The sequence below is a fragment of the Berghia stephanieae genome, chromosome 3 (genome assembly GCF_034508935.2).
Source record: "Berghia stephanieae isolate SIO BIC M18660-M18661 chromosome 3, UCSD_Bste_1.3, whole genome shotgun sequence".
Lineage (NCBI taxonomy): Eukaryota > Metazoa > Mollusca > Gastropoda > Nudibranchia > Aeolidiidae > Berghia > Berghia stephanieae.
In genome coordinates, this window is record NC_088362.1 from 35,787,964 (window position 1) to 35,812,051 (window position 24,088).

Below are 24,088 nucleotides of genomic sequence, written 5' to 3' on the forward strand. Positions count from 1 at the left end.
TAATTTGATGGAGAGATAACGTGACGACTAAGAGTGAAAAAGAGAGAGAGAGAGAGAGAGAGAGAGAGAGAGAGAGAGAGAGAGAGAGTGAGAGAGAGAGAGAGAGAGAGAGGGGGGGGAGGGGGAGTGGGAGAAAGATGCCAATGGTTAGATAGAGAGTGCGTGTTGAATGAGAGAGAGAGAGAGAGAGTATGTATGAGAGAGGGAGAGAGAGAAAGTGAGAGAGTGAGAAAGAGAGATAGAGAGAAAGTGTATGTGAATGGTAGGTTGATTAATAGATCGAGTCAGCTGGTTTAAAAGAAGAAGAAGAAGAAGAAGAAGAAGAAGAAGAAGAAGAAGAAGAAGAAGAAGAAGAAGAAGGAGAAGAAGAAGAAGAAGAAGAAGAAGAAGAAGAAGAAGAAGAAGAAGAAGAAGAAGAAGAAGAAGAAGAAGAAGAAGAAGAAGAAGAAGAACAACAACAACAACAAGAACAACAACAAACATAATGAAAAGGAAAATAAAGACCTTATTGTTTAACGTAGCAATGACTATCCCGCACAAATCTTTGGGCCTCTTTTTCGCTCACGAAGTGCCCGAATTCGCGTCAAAATATGGGACGAAGCCGTTTCGTATATGCTATTTTAAAAAATTAATTACGACGCTGTTTATCGATGAATATGACTGAAAGTTGGCACATAGTTAGAAAAAAGGTCATTTTAGATTATGTCAAGCGACAAAACTCGTGCGATTACCAGAATATTGTTAAAAATAGATTTTTACTCTTTGGAGTAAACTATTTCTAAAACTACCGGGCGTGGAGGTTTTGTCGCTGACAAGGTAATACATGAACATTTCTTCTTTTTGGTTGTAAAATTTCATATGAATATGACAAGTACTTTTCCCGTATTTTACCAAACACCATCCTAATTTGCTCTTCAAGTTTCAATCTTTTAATCCACTTATTACGCAAGATACAACCAAAGGTCGAAAAAAAAATGCCGAAAAAGCGTCCCATATTTTCTCGTTTTTTTCCTCTTTGCGGGTCATCCAAATAAATGACACCTTTGAAACTGCATAACTTGTTTATTTATGAATGGATTTTCAAAATTCAAAACATTTTTACTCACTGGAGATAGGCTTTGATTTTAGACAAAATTTTTCCTCAAAAAGAGAAAAAAACATTTTTCATAGTCATTGCTAGTTTAACGTGTAGAAAATGGATAATGTAATATACTGTTTGCAATGCAAAAGACACGTAACTCTGTAAAATATTATGCACGGCATGTGTGAGTCAACATTACAAAATCACAGCCGTACTCGTTTATTAACTCTCCCCTTACCGGCTATTTCTATGGGTTTTTCCCGAAGTGTCATACTTGCCAATCACAAGCATTGATTTATTTACATTCAAATTTAGAAGCATAAGGACATGCTATACACATTATTTGTGTAACAGAATAAGTTTTATATAACAGCATCATGTTCTCATGGCCATAACAAATATTTTTCTTTAATTATGTGACGTGCAAAACAAATCTGAAAAAGAGAAATGATTATTGAATCGCAACAAATGTGACGATTTTCCTGTAGTTGGTACGGAGAGGGTTAAACAATGTTGAAGACGAAGAGGAAGAAGAAGATGAAACAAAAAATAAGCGACCCGAACGAAAAACATGGAAATTTTGTATTTCAAAAGGGAGATATCATTGTAAAATATGCGTGGTATTTGTGAGCAAATATTGGTAGAATCACAGGCCTACTCGTTCATCAATCGATTGTGTTGAATTATCAATCTGTGTCCATTGCTCGTCAACATCTCATACGATCGATGACGCTTTATTGCTTTATATCACGGAAGTCCGAGCAACCAAGCTCCATGTCAAGGGATAAACGTTGAACATCGTCAACATCTCATACGATCGATGTAGCTTTATTGCTTTATATCACGGAAGTCCGAGCAAACAAGCTCCATGTCAAGGGATAAACGTTGAACATCGTCAACATCTCATACGATCGATGTAGCTTTATTGCTTTATATCACGGAAGTCCGAGCAAACAAGCTCCATGTCAAGGGATAAACGTTGAACATCGTCAACATCACATACGATCGATGTAGCTTTATTGCTTTATATCACGGACGTCCGAGCAAACAAGCTCCATGTCAAGGGATAATTAATATTATAATTTTTTTCCGACATAAACAACGCTGTTAACGGCCAGATACTCATTTTACACCCAAGTACGGTTAGAGAATGTGAGTAAAGAGCCTTTTCCAAGGATTCAACTATGCGCCGAGCGAGATTTGAACCCAGGACCTTCCGATCCGAAAGCGAGTGTCATACCGCAGGACCACATAGCTGCCATTTGATGCTGTAGTCCTTCATAACCATTATATCCATGGAGCCGGAGTTTGTCCCTCTTTCTATTGCGTGAAACAAACAATAGCAATTGCTTGTTACCCTTAGGATATGACGCTTGCCTATCGCAAAGTACTTTCCCCCAGATCTAACAAACCTAGCTACCCAATCACTGCTGGTTGGACAAGGAGGTCGGGAAAATAAACACAACTTCACCTGGGATCGATCTTATTGTTTGTTCCCTTTGCGTGTGAATTGACTTTTAAATCATTCAATCCTAGATATTTTTGCTACTTCTCAAAATTGGAAAAAATGTATTAAAAATGAGCATGTAGGTACATAGATAGTTTTATTCAACTATCATTAACACTCCCCGTGTGGTGTCCGGGGTCCCTCAACTGAGAGGGTCAAGAATAGCCCAACGTCAAGCCAGCGTGTCGTAAAAGGCGACTAATGGTGTGTGATTCCCCCATCTTTGAGTCACCTGGTCCTCCAGGTTGGGGGTTGGCAAAGGGTTAACACCCCTTTCCGTTAAACTCAAACCGTTAAAGAAACACAGACAGACAAAACAAATCCTTTTTTTAGCTTGGGCGACCGAAGAGTTTCTGGAATTACAGAATTTATGAAGGACAACAGACAAAGCCGAAAGGACTCTGCTGACCCGATGACGTCTTCGCCAAACAAGCAGCTTCGAATTGCGTCGTGGAACGTTCGCACCATGTATGAAGTAGGAAAAAGCTCTCAAGTTGTGACTGAGATGAGAAGATACAGGCTGCATATACTTGGAGTAAGCGAAACCCACTGGATACAATCCGGACAGAAAGACCTCAAGTCTGGGGAGAAAATTTTATATTCAGGGAGAGGGGACGGGATTCATACACAGGGAGTAGGAATAATTCTAAGCAAGTTTGCCCAGAAGTCACTGAGAGGATGGGAACAATGCGGAGAAAGGATCATCATGGCGTCCTTTACAACACGGAGTCAGAAGATCAGCATGAACATTGTACAGATCTATGCCCCAACAAATGATGCAACAGATGAGGACAAAGATACATTTTATGGTCTGCTACAACAAGTCATTGACAAGTTGCCAAGGAAAGACATCAACATATTGATGGGAGATGCTAATGCAAAAGTGGGACAGGATAACGTAGGCTATGAAGGTATCATGGGACGTCATGGCATGGGAGAAATGAATGATAATGGTGAGAGATTTGCAAATTTCTGTGCATTCAACAGTTTGGTGATTGGAGGATCAGTGTTCCCCCATAAGAGGATCCACAAAGCAACTTGGCTCTCACCAGATGGTGTGACAGAGAATCAGATTGATCATTTTTGTATCTCTCGTAGATTCAGACGTTCATTGGAAGATGTGACAGTATGGAGAGGGGCAGATGTTGGATCAGACCACCACCTGCTATTGGCAAAGCTTAAGCTCCGACTCAGAAAACACGGGGCCAGATCACATACAAGAAGAAAATTCGAGGTGAATGCACTTGATGGGGAAAAGAATGAGGAATTCAAACTACGATTGAGTAATAGATTCCAACCTCTTACTGAGCTCGAGGAGGACATAGATGTAGAGTCACATTGGGCAAAGATCAAGGAAGTCTACATAACAACTTGCCACGAGGTATTGGGGGTAAAGAAATCGGAACATAAAGAATGGATAAGTCCAACCAACTTGGACCTTATTGAAAAGAGGAGAACAAGGAAGGAACAAGTGAATGCAAGCCGAACAAGGGCTTCAAGACTGGATGCACAAGAGCAGTATCGAGCCATAGCTAAGGAAGTCAAAAGATCTGTGAAGAAAGACAAGGAAGCATTCATGAACAGACTTGCAGAGAAAGCAGAAGCAGCAGGGACTGGAGGACACATGAGGATCCTTTATCAAACTACCAAGACACTTGCTGGAAAATATGGGAAACCAGAGGTACCAGTCAAAGACAAAGATGGGAAAACTATTTTTGGAAAAGAGGCTCAATCTGAACGATGGAGGGAACATTTCAACTGCCTTCTGAACAGACCACCACCAAACAACCAGCCAGAAATTTTGCCTGCAAGGAATGAGATACCAATTAGCTGTGATCCACCATCGATAGCAGAGATTGTGGGTGCCATTAAGAAGATGAAAAGGGGGAAAGCTGCTGGACCAGACCAGATTCCACCGGAGGCTCTAAAAGTTGATGCGGAAAGAAATGCTGAGGCCCTGCACCCACTATTTGAGAGAATCCGGAATGACGGGATATTCCCAAAGGATTGGAAGGAAGGACATCTTATCAAGCTTCCAAAGAAAGGGGACCTCAGTAATTGTAATAATTATCGAGGCATCACTCTTCTTTCTATCCCAGGAAAGGTTTTCAACCGTATTATTTTAGAGAGAAATAAGAATGCAACAGATGCTAAACTGCGGGACGAATAGGCAGGTTTTCGGAAAAAACCGTTCAACCACCGACCAGATTGCCTCTCTGCGAGTCATAGTGGAACAGTCTATAGAATGGAACTCTCCTCTTATTGTCAACTTTCTGGATTACAAGAAGGCTTTCGACAGTATTGACAGAGCAACATTGTGGAAAATTCTGGCACATTATGGACTCCCTGAAAAGATAGTAAACCTCATTAAGGAAATGTATGAAGGATCAAGTTGCAGGGTTGTACATGAAGATCAGCTTACTGACAGCTTTGAAATTAAGACTGGTGTCTGTCACAGTAAAGGTTGTTCACAATTATCTTATTAAATTTTATTTTATTAAGAACTGAATTCATCTCACTCCAGTTATATTTCGGTAGGCTTAGATAAACTTTACCTTCTAATATTAGATCGTCTTTCCTTTTATAGCTTTCCCTCGAATTAATTTCTAATTAGTGAATACTTTTCGTTCTACATTCTGTCACGTAGCCATTTATTATAAAAGCTGATAGGTCTAATATTCTACACTCACTTTCTCTCCACAATCTATGCCGGACTGCCAGTCGCTCTATTCCTTCTATATATTGGAAGATTTTTATCTTTTGGGACTTTGTAGATATTATATCTACACCATTAAGACGCCGGAGCTTTTAACTTTGATTGTATAATCTTCAAGGATCAAACCCAAGCCCGCTGTCAAAGGACTACACAATAACCTCTTACCAATTGCCTGGAAGTGGAATTTTACGAGTCCGATCCTATTATCAGAGGAATAGATCATCCAAGCCCATCAACTGCCTGGAAACGTAAACTTATGAACCTGACATATTATCATAAGTTACGTAAAATATTCATATCTCTATTTGTAACTGCCACGATCACTGTTTACCTCTTTTAATTAAATTTCATCATTATTTTTATTTCATTGTAAACAAATCGTTAATTGTTTTTCATTTATAGTAACTAGTAAATTCTGGGGCCTCATTCTACATATATCTTTATGCATAGTCGAGTAGCTCTTTACTCACTTGAGACCATGACATTTTGGAGGGGACACATATAAAGAATTGAATTTATTTAGTTACTTATATCTATTTCATCTAACTTTAAAGTTTAAATTGTAAAACTCTTAATTGCCCCACTTGATCATATTTTAATTAAACTCCCTATTTACAGGATTAATTTTTTTTCTTTTTCATTTCTTCATTTAAATGGAATAGCAATTTATCCATTCATTCTTTCACTCAAATTGAATAGCATTTTATTGATTCATTCCTTCATTCATTTATTCATTTATAAATTATTCATTCATTCATTGTTCATCCATTTATTTATTTATTCATTCATTCATCCATTCATTCGTTTATTCACTCATTTACCCAATCATTAATACATTTATTCCTCCCTTCATTCTTTCATTCATACATTATCCATTCATTCATTCATCTATTCACTCAGTTTTTCATTCATTCATTCATTCCTTGTCCACTTTGTTATTACATCACTCATTTCATTTTGTTGTTTGCCTCATTCATGAATTGTTTTCAATATGTTTACATTCCATAACGATTCATTCAACTATCATTCAATCACTCAGTGTTGTGAACACATTTTGTAACTATTGTAAATCTTACGATATTTTATTGTTTTGTATTTCAGACATCACTGTTAAACACTCTTCAATGCCTAATTACAATTGTTGAACAACCATTGAACAAGAGAGAGGTCCCAGCCACGAACTGAGTTGGTAAATATATCCTTCATTATTCTCTTTTACATGAGTTGGACATCACATAGTAACTATAGACATCGTGATTTGTTTTGCATAGTGATTTGTTTTAAATACATTTTTGGCATATTACTGTTACCGAAAACCACTTATATATTATGTTCTGAAAAGTGAGTCTTTAAAAACTAAATAATAATAAAAGGAGTCTACTTGCCGTCGTGTTATATTTAGTGATAGATAACTTGGGATTATTTTGGCATCCTATTATTGTTATCACACTCTAGTATATTAGCGTCATTGCGAATAATTGTACACAAACTAACGACGAGTCACACACATTGGTGATACATTTTTCGTAGTAACATAGTTTAGAGTACACGCGATTGACACATTGTTATTGACACAAGTCATAATAACTCCGCATTGTATTGACACATTGCTTTATAAGATATAACGATAAAAGGCATCAAATTCAACATACATAATAAGTTGAAATAAGAGAGAGAGAGATTTCTAAAAATAGAATAGTTCATTCCAGTAAGTGTAAATAAATAAAACAGTCAGTAACAGTATCCTGTCAATATAATATGTATAAAATATCGTAACTAATTTATTGCAAAAATGGAAGCATATAAAAGATACTTAAGTCTCGCAAAGGACTTAGAAATACCCCAGGAAAGAATATTTTCATGGTGCGAAGAGAAAATAAAAGAAGAAAAAGAAGAAAGAATTAGTAGAGAAGAAAATGAAGAAAGAATTCGTAGAGAAGAAAATGAAGAAAGAATTCGTAGAGAAGAAAATGAAGAAAGAATTCGTAGAGAAGAAAATGAAGAAAGAATACGTAGAGAAGAACGAGAAGAAAGAGTCCAAGAAAGGGAACTAAAAAGACAAATAGCTTTTGCAGAAGAAGAAACCAAAAGGACCCAAATAATGCTGGAAATTGAAAAAACAAAAACCGGTCATGAAAGAAAACATAATAATAGTGATGAATTTTTCGTGAAACTTCCACGCATGCCAACATACGATGAACGCTCAGACTGCCTAGAATCCTTCTTACACCGATTCGAAGTTCAGGCTAAAGGTTATCGTTGGCCAGAAAGCAAATGGGCCACAGCCTTGATTAACTGCTTATCTGGAGAACCGCTAAAAGTTTTCTATACCTTAACAACTGAAGATGCAGATGACTATGGTAAAATTAAAGACGCTCTACTAAAAAGATTTAGATTAACGGAAGATGGTTACCAGGAAAGGTTTCACACTGCAAAACCGGAAAGTGGAGAAGACTTTAATACATTCGTGAACCGAATTACTCAATTTCTAAATCGGTGGCTTGAGTTGGCAAACGTAAAACAAGACGACTTTGCAGGCCTTTACTATCTCACGCTGAAGAATCGAATCTATCAAGCTTGCAACCCAGATTTAGTCGCATTCTTTAAAGAGAGAAAGCCAGAAAACTTGGACAAATTAAAAATCTACGCAGAAAACTTTAACAGCGCACATCCATTGACACCCCTTAGCAGAACATTGAAGGAACCATACTACGCTGCCGCTGCTCAGAGTCCAGGTACACCTAAAGTTCAGTACTCAAATAGAACGAGCCGATCAATCACTCGGAACACGCAAGTGAAACAGGATGACCATAGTAACAAACCATGGAACAAACAGTTCAATAGAGACCATAGCCGACCCTATCAAAACAAAACAAGAAATAGCACTGACAATAATACTGAGTATAAGAAAACCAACAAACCTATAATTAAATGTCAATATTGTGGAATGAAAGGCCACACAGCAGACAAATGTTACAAAATCGTGGGATATCCAAAAGAAACTGCAAATGCATCACTCCAAACAAGTGTAAACAATCAGACACGAGTAATGTCAGGAGAAAATATAAATGTATATTGCGTGAAAGGTATGTCACTTTTAACACAAACTCACAAATCAGGATCGCTATTTTTTTGTGAAGGCAAAGCTAATGGAACTGATTGCAAAATATTGAGAGACACAGGATGCAGTACAGTAGGAATAAAAGCATCTTTGATCAATGACGAAGACAAAACTGGAAAAACGGTACAATGCATCACATTCAGTGGCACAGTCGAAACCTTTGAAACAGCTAACGTGTACATAGAAACCCCATACTATACAGGAATAGTGGAATGCTGTATACTTCCCAACCCCGTCGCTGATGTTATTGTTGGCAATATAACAAGATATGAAGTGAATAGAAAAGTGCCAGAAGACAATAGAGAATAAAAATTTTTCGCGGCGGTGGTGGGGTTTGAACCTGCGACCTTATTGGTACGACAACTCCGCCTGGCAGGTGAGAGCGTGGCTCTACCGTGTGAGCTATCCACGAACACAAAAATATTCGTTTCAAACCCAAAGTCATTACTAGATCCCTCTCTCACCCACTTCTTGAGACCGCCGATTCGTTCTTACACCACCATCGCGAATAATTTTGACCAGCAGTTAAGCTTAATAGCCAATATTCTCAACACAAACATATAACATAGAAACGATTGAGACATTGAGTATGCTCCGGTGTATGGGGTGAATTTTTAATTCAGAAAAGTGAGTGGAGCAGGCACTTATGTTGGTAACAACAAGATATGAAGTGAATAGAAAAGTGCCAGATTTTTGTGTTCGTGGATAGCTCACACGGTAGAGCCACGCTCTCACCTGCCAGGCGGAGTTGTCGTACCAATAAGGTCGCAGGTTCAAACCCCACCACCGCCGCGAAAAATTTTTATTCTCTATTGTCTTCTGGCACTTTTCTATTCACTTCATATCTTGTTGTTACCAACATAAGTGCCTGCTCCACTCACTGTTGGCAATATAAAAGGTCTTAAAGACAACCCAACAGATGTAAAAGAATGGTCATTAACCCAAGAAACAGCTTGTCTAGCAGAAACAAGAAAGATGACTAAGACAACAGAGAAGCCAATGACTATTTCTCTAGAACCACAACAATTTGACAGGAACACGTTCATTGAAGAACAGAAAAAGGACCCGACTTTAACTTCATATTTCAATATCGCAAACAAAGGGACGAAATCAAAAGTTGAATACATCATTGAAAAAGATATTCTGTTCAGGTTACATAGGAAAAGAAACAAAATAGCTAAACAACTGGTCACGCCGAGTATTTACAGAAACAAAATCCTTGGAATAGCGCACGATTCAATAACTTCTGGACATCTTGGGAGCTCTTCCACATTGAAGAGAATATCCGAGAATTTCACATGGCCTGGAATTACTAAAGACGTCCGAGAATATGTGAAATCTTGTGACACATGCCAAAGAAGAGTCGCAAAAGGCAGAATACCGAGATTGCCATTAGAGACAACCCCAGTTATTGAAAAAGTTTTTCAAAAAGTTGCAATTGACATTATAGGCCCTTTAACAAAATCAGATAGAAACCATACACACATACTAACACTAGTCGATTACGCAACCAGGTGGCCAGAAGCAATAGCATTGAAATCAACTACATCGGATCACATAGCTGAAGCATTGATGACAATTTTTACTAGAATAGGCATACCAAATGAGATACTGTCGGACAATGGACCCCAATTTACATCACATATGATGCATGAAACCATGAAACTCATGGGAATCCAACACTCATTCACAACTCCCTACCACCCCCAAGCAAATGGTCTTTGTGAAAGATTTAATGGCACTCTAAAGAATATGTTAAAAAAAGTGTCAGCAGAAAAACCAGATGATTGGGACAGATACTTACCAGCAATCCTATTTGCATATAGAGAAATACCCCAAGAATCTACAGGCTACTCCCCATTTGAGTTGATGTATGGACGATCACCTTGCGGCCCGATCAATATAGTAGCCGACATTTGTAAAGGGAATGAGGAGGACAATAACGAAATTATGTTTGCTTACGAATATGTAAGAAACCTGAAAGACAGAATAGAGGACACATGTAAGCTAGCACAGGAATCCGTCACTAAAAAAGCAGAGAAATACAAGGAATACTCCGATCGAAAAAGCAAGTCAAGAAAATTTGAGATTGGTGACAAAGTACTAATACTCTTACCCGATGACTCGAGTAAACTTTTAGCTACATGGAAAGGACCATTCAAGGTATTAGCAGTACGATCTGGTGTTAATTACGAGATTCAAATTAACAACACAACAAAGACATTCCATGCAAACATGCTAAAAAAATATTTCGATAGAGACGGATTATCACAACCAATATTTAACCATGTGGAAGCTGCAAATGTAGGATTAATCATCGAAACTCACAGCGATGATGTCGAACTACAACACACCCCACAACACGGTAACTCTAAAAATAGTACAATTAATGACGTCACAATCAATCCTCAACTAAACGAATGTCAGAAACGAGAAATCAGGTCATTATTAGAAAAGTACCAGTCAGTCTTTACAGACGCATCCGGACATACAACATTAGTGGAACACGACATAAAGTTAACCACATCTACCCCTATCAACGTGAAAAACTATCCTATTCCATTTCACGCACGAGAACAAGTTGAAAAGGAAGTTAAGGATATGCTAGATACAGGAATAGTTAGATATTCTTCAAGCCCATACTCATCACCAATAGTAGTAGTGAAAAAGAAAGACGGATCGATAAGGCTATGTATCGACTTTCGCAAATTAAATGAAGCAACAGTGTTTGATGCAGAACCAATACCAAATCAAGAGAATTTATTTGCTGCCTTATCTCAAGCAAAATACATGACAAAATGTGATCTTTCTAGAGGTTACTGGCAGATTCCACTGAAAGAATCATGTAAGACATACACAGCATTTCAATCACCATTAGGATTGTTAGAATTTAACTATATGCCATTTGGATTATCGACAGCCGCATCGACATTCCAAAGAATGATGCGTATGTTATTAAAAGACATCCCGTCTACACTCTCATACTTTGACGACGCATGTATTTTCTCAAACTCATGGACTGATCACATGACAACCTTAGAATTAGTGCTTGAAGCATTAAAACGTAATTATTTAACAACAAAACCGTCAAAAACAAGCATTGCATTTTACAAAATTGATTTTCTCGGTCATACCGTTGGTCATGGGACACAGACACCCGAGACAGAAAAACAAACAAAAATCGCACAATTGCAACCACCTAAGACAAAAAAAAGAAGTACGCAAAGTACTTGGGCTCCTAAATTTTTACAGGAAATACATTTACAACTTCGCGCACATCGCGACACCGCTAACAAATCTGACAAAGAATGGGTCACCGAACAAAATTGTTTGGACAGAAGCGTGTCAGAATAGCTTCAACCAATTAAAGGCATTACTCTGTTCAGAACCAATTCTTAAATTACCCGACATATCAAAAGAATTTGTTGTAAGAACTGACGCGTCTGATAAGGGCATCGCAGGTGTATTATTACAGGAGCATGAGGGAACTCTAATGCCTTGCTTATATGCAAGCAGAAAATTATTGGACAGAGAATCACGATACTCTGTAATAGAGCGTGAAGGACTGGCCATCGTCTTTGCTTTAAAGACATTCAGCAGATATCTACTGCTAAAAGAGTTTGTGGTCGAAACGGACCATAAACCACTCACGTACATAAGAAATAACAAAATGAATAATAGTAGAGTACTAAGGTGGAGTCTATTTTTGCAAAATTACACTTTCAGTATCTCTCACATACCAGGCTGTGAAAATATTCACGCCGACCTACTTTCTCGATTAGTGTAATGACGTGAGAAGGGTATAACTTAACCTCCCATGCATACTGTTAGTTACCTCGAAAATTATGCCAAATCAGAACGCACAATTTCGATAATTTTATTTGTAAACATGATGACCCAACTTAATGTAACATTGAGTATTGTTTGGATATATATACCATACCCATTCATGATTTGGGAAATCTTCTCTTTATCTATTATTGTTATGAATTTTCACTCATTTATGATTAATAATTGAAATGTCAATATTCCATTTACATTTTCATTCATTTCATTCAGTAAATTACCTTCATATCATCGACTTAAATCATGCTTCATTGCCATCACTATTGTTTATCACAATGATTTGTAATCACATTGCCATCATGTTGTTCATCACAATGATTTGTAATCACAATCTTTCATTGTTATTGTCACCCATTCATATACCTACGTTAATATAAACATTTCCATGTCTAGTTAATAAATAATTTAATTGTAGCACAAATCATAACAATGGATTAATGCTAGAGTATCATGATAGTAAATTTACTTCCGTTTGTAAAATCTATCTTTCCCATAATGGTTAAAGAGTATATTTTAAACGTGGGTGGGGGGTGTCACAGTAAAGGTTGTTCACAATTATCTTATTAAATTTTATTTTATTAAGAACTGAATTCATCTCACTCCAGTTATATTTCGGTAGGCTTAGATAAACTTTACCTTCTAATATTAGATCGTCTTTCCTTTTATAGCTTTCCCTCGAATTAATTTCTAATTAGTGAATACTTTTCGTTCTACATTCTGTCACGTAGCCATTTATTATAAAAGCTGATAGGTCTAATATTCTACACTCACTTTCTCTCCACAATCTATGCCGGACGGCCAGTCGCTCTATTCCTTCTATATATTGGAAGATTTTTATCTTTTGGGACTTTGTAGATATTATATCTACACCATTAAGACGCCGGAGCTTTTAACTTTGATTGTATAATCTTCAAGGATCAAACCCAAGCCCGCTGTCAAAGGACTACACAATAACCTCTTACCAATTGCCTGGAAGTGGAATTTTACGAGTCCGATCCTATTATCAGAGGAATAGATCATCCAAGCCCATCAACTGCCTGGAAACGTAAACTTATGAACCTGACATATTATCATAAGTTACGTAAAATATTCATATCTCTATTTGTAACTGCCACGATCACTGTTTACCTCTTTTAATTAAATTTCATCATTATTTTTATTTCATTGTAAACAAATCGTTAATTGTTTTTCATTTATAGTAACTAGTAAATTCTGGGGCCTCATTCTACATATATCTTTATGCATAGTCGAGTAGCTCTTTACTCACTTGAGACCATGACAGTGTCAAGCAGGGATGCTTGCTCTCTCCATTCCTGTTCATCCTTGCCATTGATTGGCTAATGAAGGAAACCTCCAAAGGGAGAAGAAATGGGATACAGTGGACCCCCTGGACACAGTTGGATGATCTGGATTTTGCAGATGATCTGGCTCTTTTGTCCCACACCCAGGACCAGATGCAAGCAAAAACCACAATTATAAACAGCCTCTCGGAATCAATTGGTCTAAGAATTCACCCTGCAAAGTCAAAGGTCTTGAGGATAGGTACGCGTCAAAGGGAGCAGATCAAAGTAAAAGATCAGGAACTCGAAGATATAGACACTTTCTGCTATCTCGGAAGTATAATTGACAAGGATGGAGGCACGGAAGCAGAGGTGAAAGCACGAATAGGAAAGGCACAGGCTGCATTCACATCTTTGAACAGAGTTTGGAGAACTAAAGATATCTCCCTTCAACTAAAGCTAAGACTTTTCAACTCAAACGTGAAGTCTGTCCTACTGTATGGATGTGAAACTTGGAACGCATCACAGGCATGTATAAGGAGGGTACAGATTTTCGTAAACAGGTGCATGCGTAAGCTACTCAGAATAAAATGGATGGATAGAATAAAAAATGAAGAAGTATGGAAAAGAACACAGCAGAAACCAGTGGGAGAGGATATAGGAAGAAGACGATGGAGATGGATTGGACACACGCTTAGAAAGAATGACTCAACTATAACAAAGAAAGTATTGGACTGGAACCCTCAGGGCAGAAGATCAAGGGGAAGGCCACGAGGAACATGGAGAAGAATTAAAGAAGCTGATATACAGAGAAGTGGTAAGACCTGGAATGAGATAAAAAAGTTGGCTCAGGATAGAGAAGGATGGAAACTGTTTGTCTGTGGCCTATACCCTGACCCAGGGTGAAAAAGGCAATGATGATGATGATCATTAACACGAAAAAAAAAACCAAAAAACATTAGCTTTGATACTACGCCTATAATTTGTCTCAGAAAAATGTAATAAATAGGCATGAGGTAAAAGTAACCCGGGTCAACTACGGATATAGTCTGTGTTAGGGTTGAGTGAGTTGAGGCGGCTCATAAAATTGATGGCAGACGACGTGTACATATATTCAGGTCTGATATCCGAATTCACCTATGGGCCTAGTTTAACATTGTTGTAATGGACAACATTTTGTGTGATTTTTTGTTGTTGATATTTCCATTACAACAGTGAGCCCATAATGAATTAAATAAATAAAAAATAAAAATAAAATTCCTTTTATTCATCTCATAGGGGAATTTTTTTCTCAGGGGAAGACTGGAATAATCCAGGCGTCAGCCGCAGTGCAGCGCCGCAAATTGAGCTAGGGTGAGGTGACTTGTTCAAGGCCACACAGCGCAGCGGCAGGTGATCGAACTCGGTACCTTCCGGGTTAAAAACCGAAGCAAAGACCGTACCGCTGAGCCACGCTGCCCCTGGATTATCAGACCTGCAAATAAGTGGACGTCAATGAACGGCAGACAATCTGATGTAAATCACGGAACCATTGCAAGGCTCAATGTAATTGATTAATTCATTTTTCAAAAGCCAAACCTGTTTTTTATAAAAGAGTGAACACATCTTAGGATTGGTTCAGTTTTGTTTGGAACCAGTCGCCCGTTTCCAGGTTGTTGTTATTGTGATGATGAAGAGTTGGCAGATCATTTTTAAACTCTCTCCTTACCGACCATTTTCAGTATTTTGCTAAAATGGCAGGCTTACCCAGCAGAAATATTGATTTTTTAAACTCAAACAAGCTCTCTACAAAACAACTTTATGTTCTTAATACTTAAACAAAGATCACTCTTCAAAGTTTGTGATGTACCAATTAAATCTGAATAAGAAAAAAATGTATATTTGTGTCGTAACAAATGTGACATTTTTGCTGCAGGTAGTAAGGAGAGCGTTAAAAAGCAAATTCCAAATATGACTGATCCATGCCAAGCGGTTTATATATATATATATATATATATATATATATATATATATATATATATATATATATATATATATATATATATATATTGAATCATGTTTGATACAAATATGGTACGAAATATATATATACAACGGGTTTTTGAAACTGGCTTTTAAAAACACCAAATTGACAACAATGTTAATATGTCATTCTATTCCCGCCTGTTTTAAAAAGATGAAATTAAGTGGCAAAATGAAAAGACAGTCTTGTTGACGCGCATTTCACACAGCTAACTGTCGTACTCGTATTAAAAAATTTGTCCAGAAAACTTGTCTTTCAAATATCGACCGATTTAAATGGCCCTCATCTTGACAAAAACTCCCAAACTTGGGACTTTGCGGAATTCACAGATTTGAGAGTTTTGGTCAAGATGAGGATCTATATTTGAAGGACGAGTGTTCTGGCCAATTTTTTTTTGAATACGAGTTTTTTCTTGAGTTCTGCAGTTAGCTGGTTAATGAGTGACATTTTAAAACATTGTGTTTAATTTATTTATCTCTGATTCAACTGATTTCAAATTCTTCTTTGTCATTTATTTTGAAATCGTGACCCAACCTGTTATCTTGCTATTATCTCGGAATGAACTAGATCAAGGTACACACATTAGCAGGTCTGGCAAACTAAAGAAACGATGGGGCCTGATGTAACATTGTTGTAATGAACAATATTTTGTGTTGGTTTAATAGTATTTTCATTACAGTAATGGGCCCATAAGAATTTGGGTTATCAGACCTGCAATTCAACATACGTCGGTAACAAATTAAAAGATATCACTCTGTATAAATAGAAAGAATATCAAATGAAGGTTACTTGTAGTATGGTAGAAAATCACATTATTTTGGAACTCTCTCTTTCCCATTTCACGTGAGGTGCTCGGATTCGTTGACGATTTCAAATCTCGCTTAAAGTTTTATAATGTAAATTGAATTCGTATCATTTTTCCATCAACACTTGTCTTACCGTAATATGTTTTGTTTTATATCACTGTAAAGCGCTTGGAGCCTGTGGCAACGGAGTAAAGCTCTATATAAATGCCATTTATTATTATTATTATTATCATTATTATTATTATTATTATTATTATTATTATTAATTATTATTATTTTATTATTATTTATTGTTTTATTATACTTTATTATCATTATTATTATTATTATTATTATTATTATTATTATTATTATTATTATTATTATTATTATTAATTATTATTATTATTATATTATTATATTATTATATCAATAATTATTATTATTATTATTATTATTACTACACTTTTTCTTCTTCTTCTTCTTCTTCTTCTTCTTCTTCTTCTTCTTCTTCTTTTTTTTCTTCTTTATTATTATTATTATTATTATTATTATTATTATTATTATTATTATATTATTATTATATTATTATTATTATTATTATTATTATTATTATTATTATTATTATTATTATTATTATTATTATTATTATTATTATATATTATCATCATTATTATTATTATTATTATTATTATTATTATTATTATTATTATTATTATTATTATTATTATTATTATTATTATTATTATTATTCAAACTGTTGACTGTTTAAAGGTTATTCAGAATTCTCTGCGGAAAATCTTGAATTAAAAGGCCTAGAGTCGACGTTTACTTATTTACAGGTTTGGTAATCCAAAATTATTAAGGACTCCTTGCTGTAATGAAAATACTCTCAAGCCAAAGTATACCTATTTACAGGTCTTATCACCCAAACTGTTATGGAAATTCTACCAAACCGACGTAAAACATTCTCCATCACGACAACAATGATAAATCAAGCCCATGATAATTGCGTTCGATTATCAGACCTGCAAACATGTGCGCGTCGCCCCAGTATATTTATCCACTCACTTCCCTTTTCATTGAATACCATAGAATTGTTCCATGTTTCGCTTCAACAAATCTACGCTACAACTTTTTTAAAAACCAGTTTACTGCCAAACTCTGGAAAAACACCTATTTAAAACTTTGGCCAGAAAACTCATCCTTCAAATATCGATCGATTTAAACGACCATCGTCTTGACATAAACTCTTAAATCTAAGAATATAAGAAGACCTCACCGGTCCCAGGTTTGAGAGGTTTTTTTTCCAAGATGAGGATCGTTTAAATCGATCGATATTTGAAGGACGAGTTTTCTGGCCAAATGTTTAAATACAGCGTTTTTCCAGAGTACCACAGTTAAATGGTTTATTTTAACACAAACGTCTTATGCATTCTGAGTTTTTAGATTTTTTGCTTCATTCAAATTTTGTCACACTGACCGCGACGTGTGACCTTGACCCCAAAAATGCACCTTTAAATCGATGATTTGCGTTCAAGTAAAAAAACAAACTCTCACAAGTTCTGCGCGATAGATCAAACGAACTAACACACAAGGCTATGTGTAACTTTAAAAATTAATAATATTCCGATTAAGAGAATTTAGTTCGAATTAGTCAGCCAACTGGCGGTCTACATACAAAAAGAAGGAGCTGAGTGACGTCATCTTCATTATAAAGGACAGCGTGGCTCAACGGTTAGGTATTTATTTCATACCGAAAGGTGCCGAGTTCGACCACACGCCGCTGCACTGTGTGGCCTTAAGCAAGTCACCTCGACTTAGATCAGATTGCGGCGCTGTACTGCGGCTGATGCCTTGGTTATTCCAGTCTTCCCTTGGAATAGACCCTAGAGACAAATTTCCCCTATGGAATGAATAAACGGAATTTTTAAAATTTATTTTCTATTTTATTTTATCATTTCATTACAGAGAGCGACTCTGTGGCATTGTGTTAAGACACTCGCCTTCGGATCTGAAGGAACTGGGTTCGTTTCCCGCTATGAGTCGAGCATAGTGGAGTCATTGACAAAGTCTCTTTATTTACATTCTCTCATCGTAATCAGGTGTAAAATGATAACAGGCCTTGTTTCTGTCTGGAAATAATGTAATATCGGCAACAGGCGTCATGTCTCGTCCTACACGTAAGTGCGTATGCGGCTATGTGGTCTTGTGGTATGACATTTGCTCTCAGATCGGAAGGTCCTGAGTTCGAGTCTCGCTCGGCGCATAGTTGAGTCCTTGGAAAAGGCTCTTTACTCACATTCTCTCATCGTACAAAGAGGCATCATGTCATGTCTTATCGTGTTACACGTTAAGTGTTGGTTTTGGATAGGGGCCCCTTGTAAAGCGCTTCGAGCACGTCTGTGTATAGTGCCCTGTTAAAAAGCTGAGGATTTAAAACAATTCCCAATAGCGTAACACCCGTTCTACCCATGTTTTATATTTGATGACAGTCAAATAGTAAAATTATTTATCGCCAATGAAAAAGGGTTTTTAATAATAAATAAATCACTCATTTTTTCAGTATGCTGAGAGACCAAGCATGATAAATCTATTTTTATGTAGTAATACCGAGGTGCACTTATTTTCAGGTCAGATAACCCGAATCATTATGGGCTCATTGTTGTAATGGAAATCTAAAAATATAACGCAAAAGGTTGTCCACTACAACAATGTTAAACTAGGCCCATAATGGCGTTCGGCCGTTAGACCTGCACATATGTAAACGTCGAGTAATGCACACCAATGGGATATTTAGTGGCTGCACGTTTATTTTGCAGTGCATTCAATGTTGCTATGAATCCTTCCCGCTGTGTAACATCCTATAATATTATACGATTCTTTTTTTTCCTATTTATTAAACGAGTCATTTTTTATCCTGCCCAAATAACACTACGAGCTTGCGAGTGTGTGTCATTGCACGATAAAATAGAACGGATTTAATCAATTATAGGAAATGAAGAATTACGTTTATTCCACCCCTGCAAGTAAGATTTTTAGATATTGTGTGACCAATTTTATGGTATTAGTAGTCTACCTTTATTCACCATAATTTGTGTTTTTCTCTATTTGCTTGAATGTCAATTTGACCCAAAAACTAAAAACGTTGAATTTGTATTCATGCGCACCAAAAGATTATTTATATTTGTCTTTTACACCTAACTAATTTCACATAGCAAAAAACGTGTTCCATAAAATGCGACCAGTTGTGTCAAACAACAACCTAAACTTGAAGACCAGAATGAAAGTAGTAGAAACATATAATGTTATAAGTACGCTTTTGTGGAACGTGGACGCTTGACAAAGAATGTACGAGGGGGTTAGAGGCATTTGAGATGTGGGTGTATAGAAGAATGTTGAGGGTATCATGGACAGACAGGTGTACGAACGAGGAAGTGTTGGAGAAGGTGAGAAAGGGAAGAATACTGATCGATAACATCAGAAATAGGCAGTTATGGTTTCTGGGACATGTGTGGGGAAGAGATGGAATAGAAAAGTTGGTAACATCTGGGATGATCGAAGGAAAGAAAGCTAGAGGAAGACAAAGAATGACTTCTCTAAATAACCCAAGAATGGCCAAATGTGACTTAAAAAGCAACACAGATTTCATGCGCACCGCAGAGGATCGTGATTCGTGGATACAGCTGACGGGCAACGTGCTCAAGAGCACAAGCCACGATGGATGACGATGAATTTCACAAATGTGCGAAAATATTCTGCAACCGTTGAATAAAATTTTACGATTCTTACATTCTTGCTATTTGGAATTTCGACGTGTTCCCAAACACTGCACGAGCTTGCGAGTACGCGTTGGGAACAAAGATCGAATTCCAAAACACAGGAGTGTAAGAAGTCTTTTATTCTACCCCTCAATATTTCGTCAGCTTTGAATAAAAGATATCTTCAAAAACGTTCAAATGATATTTATTTTTAGTGAAATTTAACGATTTATAATCTGACGTCACAAAATATTATTGTAAACATTATATCATGACGTGGTATTATTTAGGGAGAAGGTGGAATAATGTAAGAAACCACTTCATTGCAAGTAAATGCAAATATTATAAAACTTTTGAAGTTGGGATATTTATAGAAGAGTTGAACTGACTACCCAAATCATCATACTCATTGTCACAACGGAAATACTCTCTAACTCCATTGTGTATATATTTACAGGTCTGAGTAGCCTACTGAGTAGTCTTATTGTTGTAATGGAAATGCTTTTAAAACCAACTCAAAATACTATCGACTTCAAACGCTGTGAAATCAACCCTATAATTGCCTTCTGTTATCAGACACTCCGACAATATTTGCAAGTAAAGTTGGAACAATTTAGAGAACAAATGGGAGATGTAATTGAGGCTTAGAAATGTTCAATATTGACAAATATTGAATTTCAGTATTGCATCTATTTAACCTGTTAACTGCCCCATTTCGGTAAGACATGTATTTAAAAATTTTGGTAAGAAAATTCGTCCTTAAATATCGATCGATTTAAATAACTCTCGTCTTGGAAAAAAACAACCCCTCAAACATTGGAATCTCGCGGAGTCTTTCTTGTGAATTTCCAAGTTTGAGGGATTTTGCCAAGATGAGGGTCATTTAAATCGGTCAATATTTGAAGGAAGAATTTTTGGATACGTGACTTTCCATAGTATGGACGTTATAATTTGGCTAAATCAATACGACCTTGATCGTTTCAAATCTGGCTATTATTCAAAAGACCGTTTGTTGACTTGCACGCCATTTTGTTTTACGTCATCGTCGACGGCCGTGATGAAATGTCAAAAATGAACTTGAGCTTTTGATATAATTCAAGGTCATTTTATGTGGGTTTACTTAGTGATCCCGACACAATGGCCTATTTCATGCGTTTGCTCTGATAACCCAAATTGTCATGGATTTATTGCATTGGAAAAAACGGTCAAACCTATGCGAAATTTTGTCTATTATAACAATGTTAAATCTAGCTCATAATCGCGGTATTGATACTGTGTTTGGGTAAAATGCTCACAACGTCCATAACGTACCAACACACAAACATATGTGTAAACTTAAACGGTTATAGTCTGATTAATACAATTTAGTGAGAACAACTCATAGAAATGGCTGGCTAAAAAAATAACAAATACCCGAGTGACGTCAACTTCGTTTTATCTATAGTAGGATACTTAAACGTTTAAGGTTAAACATAATTGTTTTGTGTTGGTAAGGTTATATCTAACAAGCGGACGTTGTGAGTGATTTGTCTGATCTCATAGCATCGATACATGACTTGTATTTTGCCACTCACCGGAGTCCCAAGTAAAACCTGAGCTTGATTTCTGATCGTCCCTATTTTCAAGGCCCACCCAGTAATCCTTGTTGCTGAAAGGGAAACAAAACAAAAGTCAATTTAATGCGTGCAGTAAACATTGTAGTCCTTTAGAGCCAGGGTTTATCCTGGTTTCTATAGCGTGAAACGGACAATAGCAATTGCTTGCCATTCTTTGGATAGGACGCTAGTCTATCGCAAGTTATTCTTGCAGTGGGAGTAAATGTTACTCGTCTTTAAACGGTTTTATTTTTTGGAGAGCTGGATCCCAAAAAGAACCAGAAGTTCTAATAGTAGCAGTAGTAGTAATAGTAGTAGTAGTAGTAGTAGTAGTAGTAGTAGTAGTAGTAGTAGTAGTAGTAGTAGTAGTAGTAGTAGTAATAGTAGTAGTAGTAGTAGTAGTAGTAGTAGTAGTAGTTGTTGTTGTTGTTGTTGTTGTTGTCATTGTTTTGTTGTTGCTATAGTTGGTACTGTTGTGATAATAGTAGATGATGTGTTTAGAAGTGCCCCTCAACCCCACCCCCCCCCCCCCCCCCCTCACCCCCAGACAATGATGTAAAATAAATATCTGAACAAGTGTGTATAAAACAGTGTGAGAAAAAGCAGAGAGAAATTAACAAGAAAAAAAAATATTCCAAAATATCCGCGTGCCTCGCTTCGGGATTGAACCTCAGACCTTCTAATTACCAGTCAGACGTGCTATCATTACACCACATAGGTTACCTGATAGTTAGGACGATTTTAATGCCTATATTTTTCACCGGCTGTATGTGAGACAAAAAAGTAGTACCCATTCACTGCTGGGTGAGTGGACAGGTTGGCTGGTCAGAAAGAAAATTTCGACTGCACCCGGGATCGATCTTCGTCCCTTTGCGTGTGATCAGAGTGCACTACCAACTGAGACCCCCCGAGACAAAACATAAAAGAAAATGCGAGAAAAAAATTATTTTCAGAAAATCACCCTGACTTGACATTTGGGGTGATGTTTTACTGGTATTGTCTTTCTGGCAAAGAAAAATAATAATAAGCATCTCAAAAATGTGTTCGTTTCACGTTATAGAAACCGGGATAAACTCCGGTTCCATGGGCCGAATGGCTCTGAAGGACTTTTTTTTTAATCTAAAAAAAATCAGCCAACCTTGAATGAATTCATAGGATGATCTCTTTTTGTATTTTTTTTTTTTTTTTTTTTTTTGCTTTATCTCATATGCCCCCCCCCCCCCCCCCCCGTCCTACTGTCCACCCAGCAGTGAATATTTTGCTGAGTCTGATAGATTTGGCGGAAAGTACTTTGCGATAGACTCGCGTCCTATCTAAAAGGGTATTGCTATTGTCCGTTCCACGCTATAGAAACCGGGATAAACTCCGGCTCCATGAGCTCGGTGGCTCTGAAGAACTACTTTGTCTTTTATCATTTCTTATCTTATCTTATCTTACTAAAGGCTTAATATAAGAATTATCCTTTAAATGTCTTATAAAATAGTTTATAATAACAAAATCTCATATAGCTTGCATTGTATCATTCACATACAGTTTCACACAACTTTGAATGTCAGGAAAAATGTATCAATACGGCAATGTAAAATCGAAAAAATACTATCACAGAATATTGGTAATTGAAAATTGGTCATGATCGAATGAATCATAAACGTACAAAGTTCACAGAACAATGAAATATGAATGACAGCAATAATCATGAAAGCAATGACGATAACATAAGTCTCTGATAAATTATCATGATTTAACATTGTTTCAGATGTCATGTATTTTACTTTTCAGAATGTGGCCATAAATTCTTACTCTTTAAAATCAGCATGGTTGAACACGGCATCCATTTTAGCTTGACTGTCCAGCACTGCCAGGCCGGCGTGTCCTTGATCTGTGCAATATTTAGAAGCCTCGGGTTTGGTTTTCTTGGAGTCATAGATGACAAACTCAGACGCCGTGTCGGATGGACGGACGTCCAGAGAGAGGAGCAAGATGGCGCCGTGGATGAGGAATTTGGAAATTCGGTTGCTTTTCATCGTTGAAAATGTTGAAATTTAACTGTTGAATCTGGGAGGTAGAACGAAAAACATGGTGGGCTGGATTGTCTTAAATAATTATAAAATGATTCGCACGCTTTTGATTTGTGTTTAAACCCCCCCCCCCCCCCCAAAAGATCTATAAATAAATAGATAGATAGATAAGTAATAAATAGGTAAATAAGTTGATTGATTAATAGATAAATCAATCGATTTATCAATGGGTTAAAAGATAAATGAAAAAAAAATTAGAAAATAAACAAAAAGATAGATAAATAAGTAAATAAATAAATAAATAGATAAATAAATAAATAAATATATGAATAGATAAGTGAATAAGTAAGTAAGT

The 24,088-nt window shown here is 36.6% G+C and overlaps 1 protein-coding gene across 1 annotated transcript in view; it reads right to left on the reverse strand.

The window, feature by feature from the left end:
• The window catches only part of LOC144967643 (uncharacterized), a 49,050-nt gene extending 25,284 nt beyond the window's left edge, over positions 1 to 23,766 (reverse strand). Inside the window, exons 1-2 of the mRNA XM_078905161.1 lie at positions 23,516 to 23,766; positions 21,695 to 21,768 (exon numbers count right to left, since the gene is read on the reverse strand). Coding sequence (XP_078761287.1) covers positions 21,695 to 21,768; positions 23,516 to 23,739 — 298 coding nt within the window. The 5' untranslated portion in view covers positions 23,740 to 23,766. The remainder of the gene's footprint in view (positions 1 to 21,694; positions 21,769 to 23,515) is intronic.
• Positions 23,767 to 24,088: the final 322 nt, after the last annotated feature.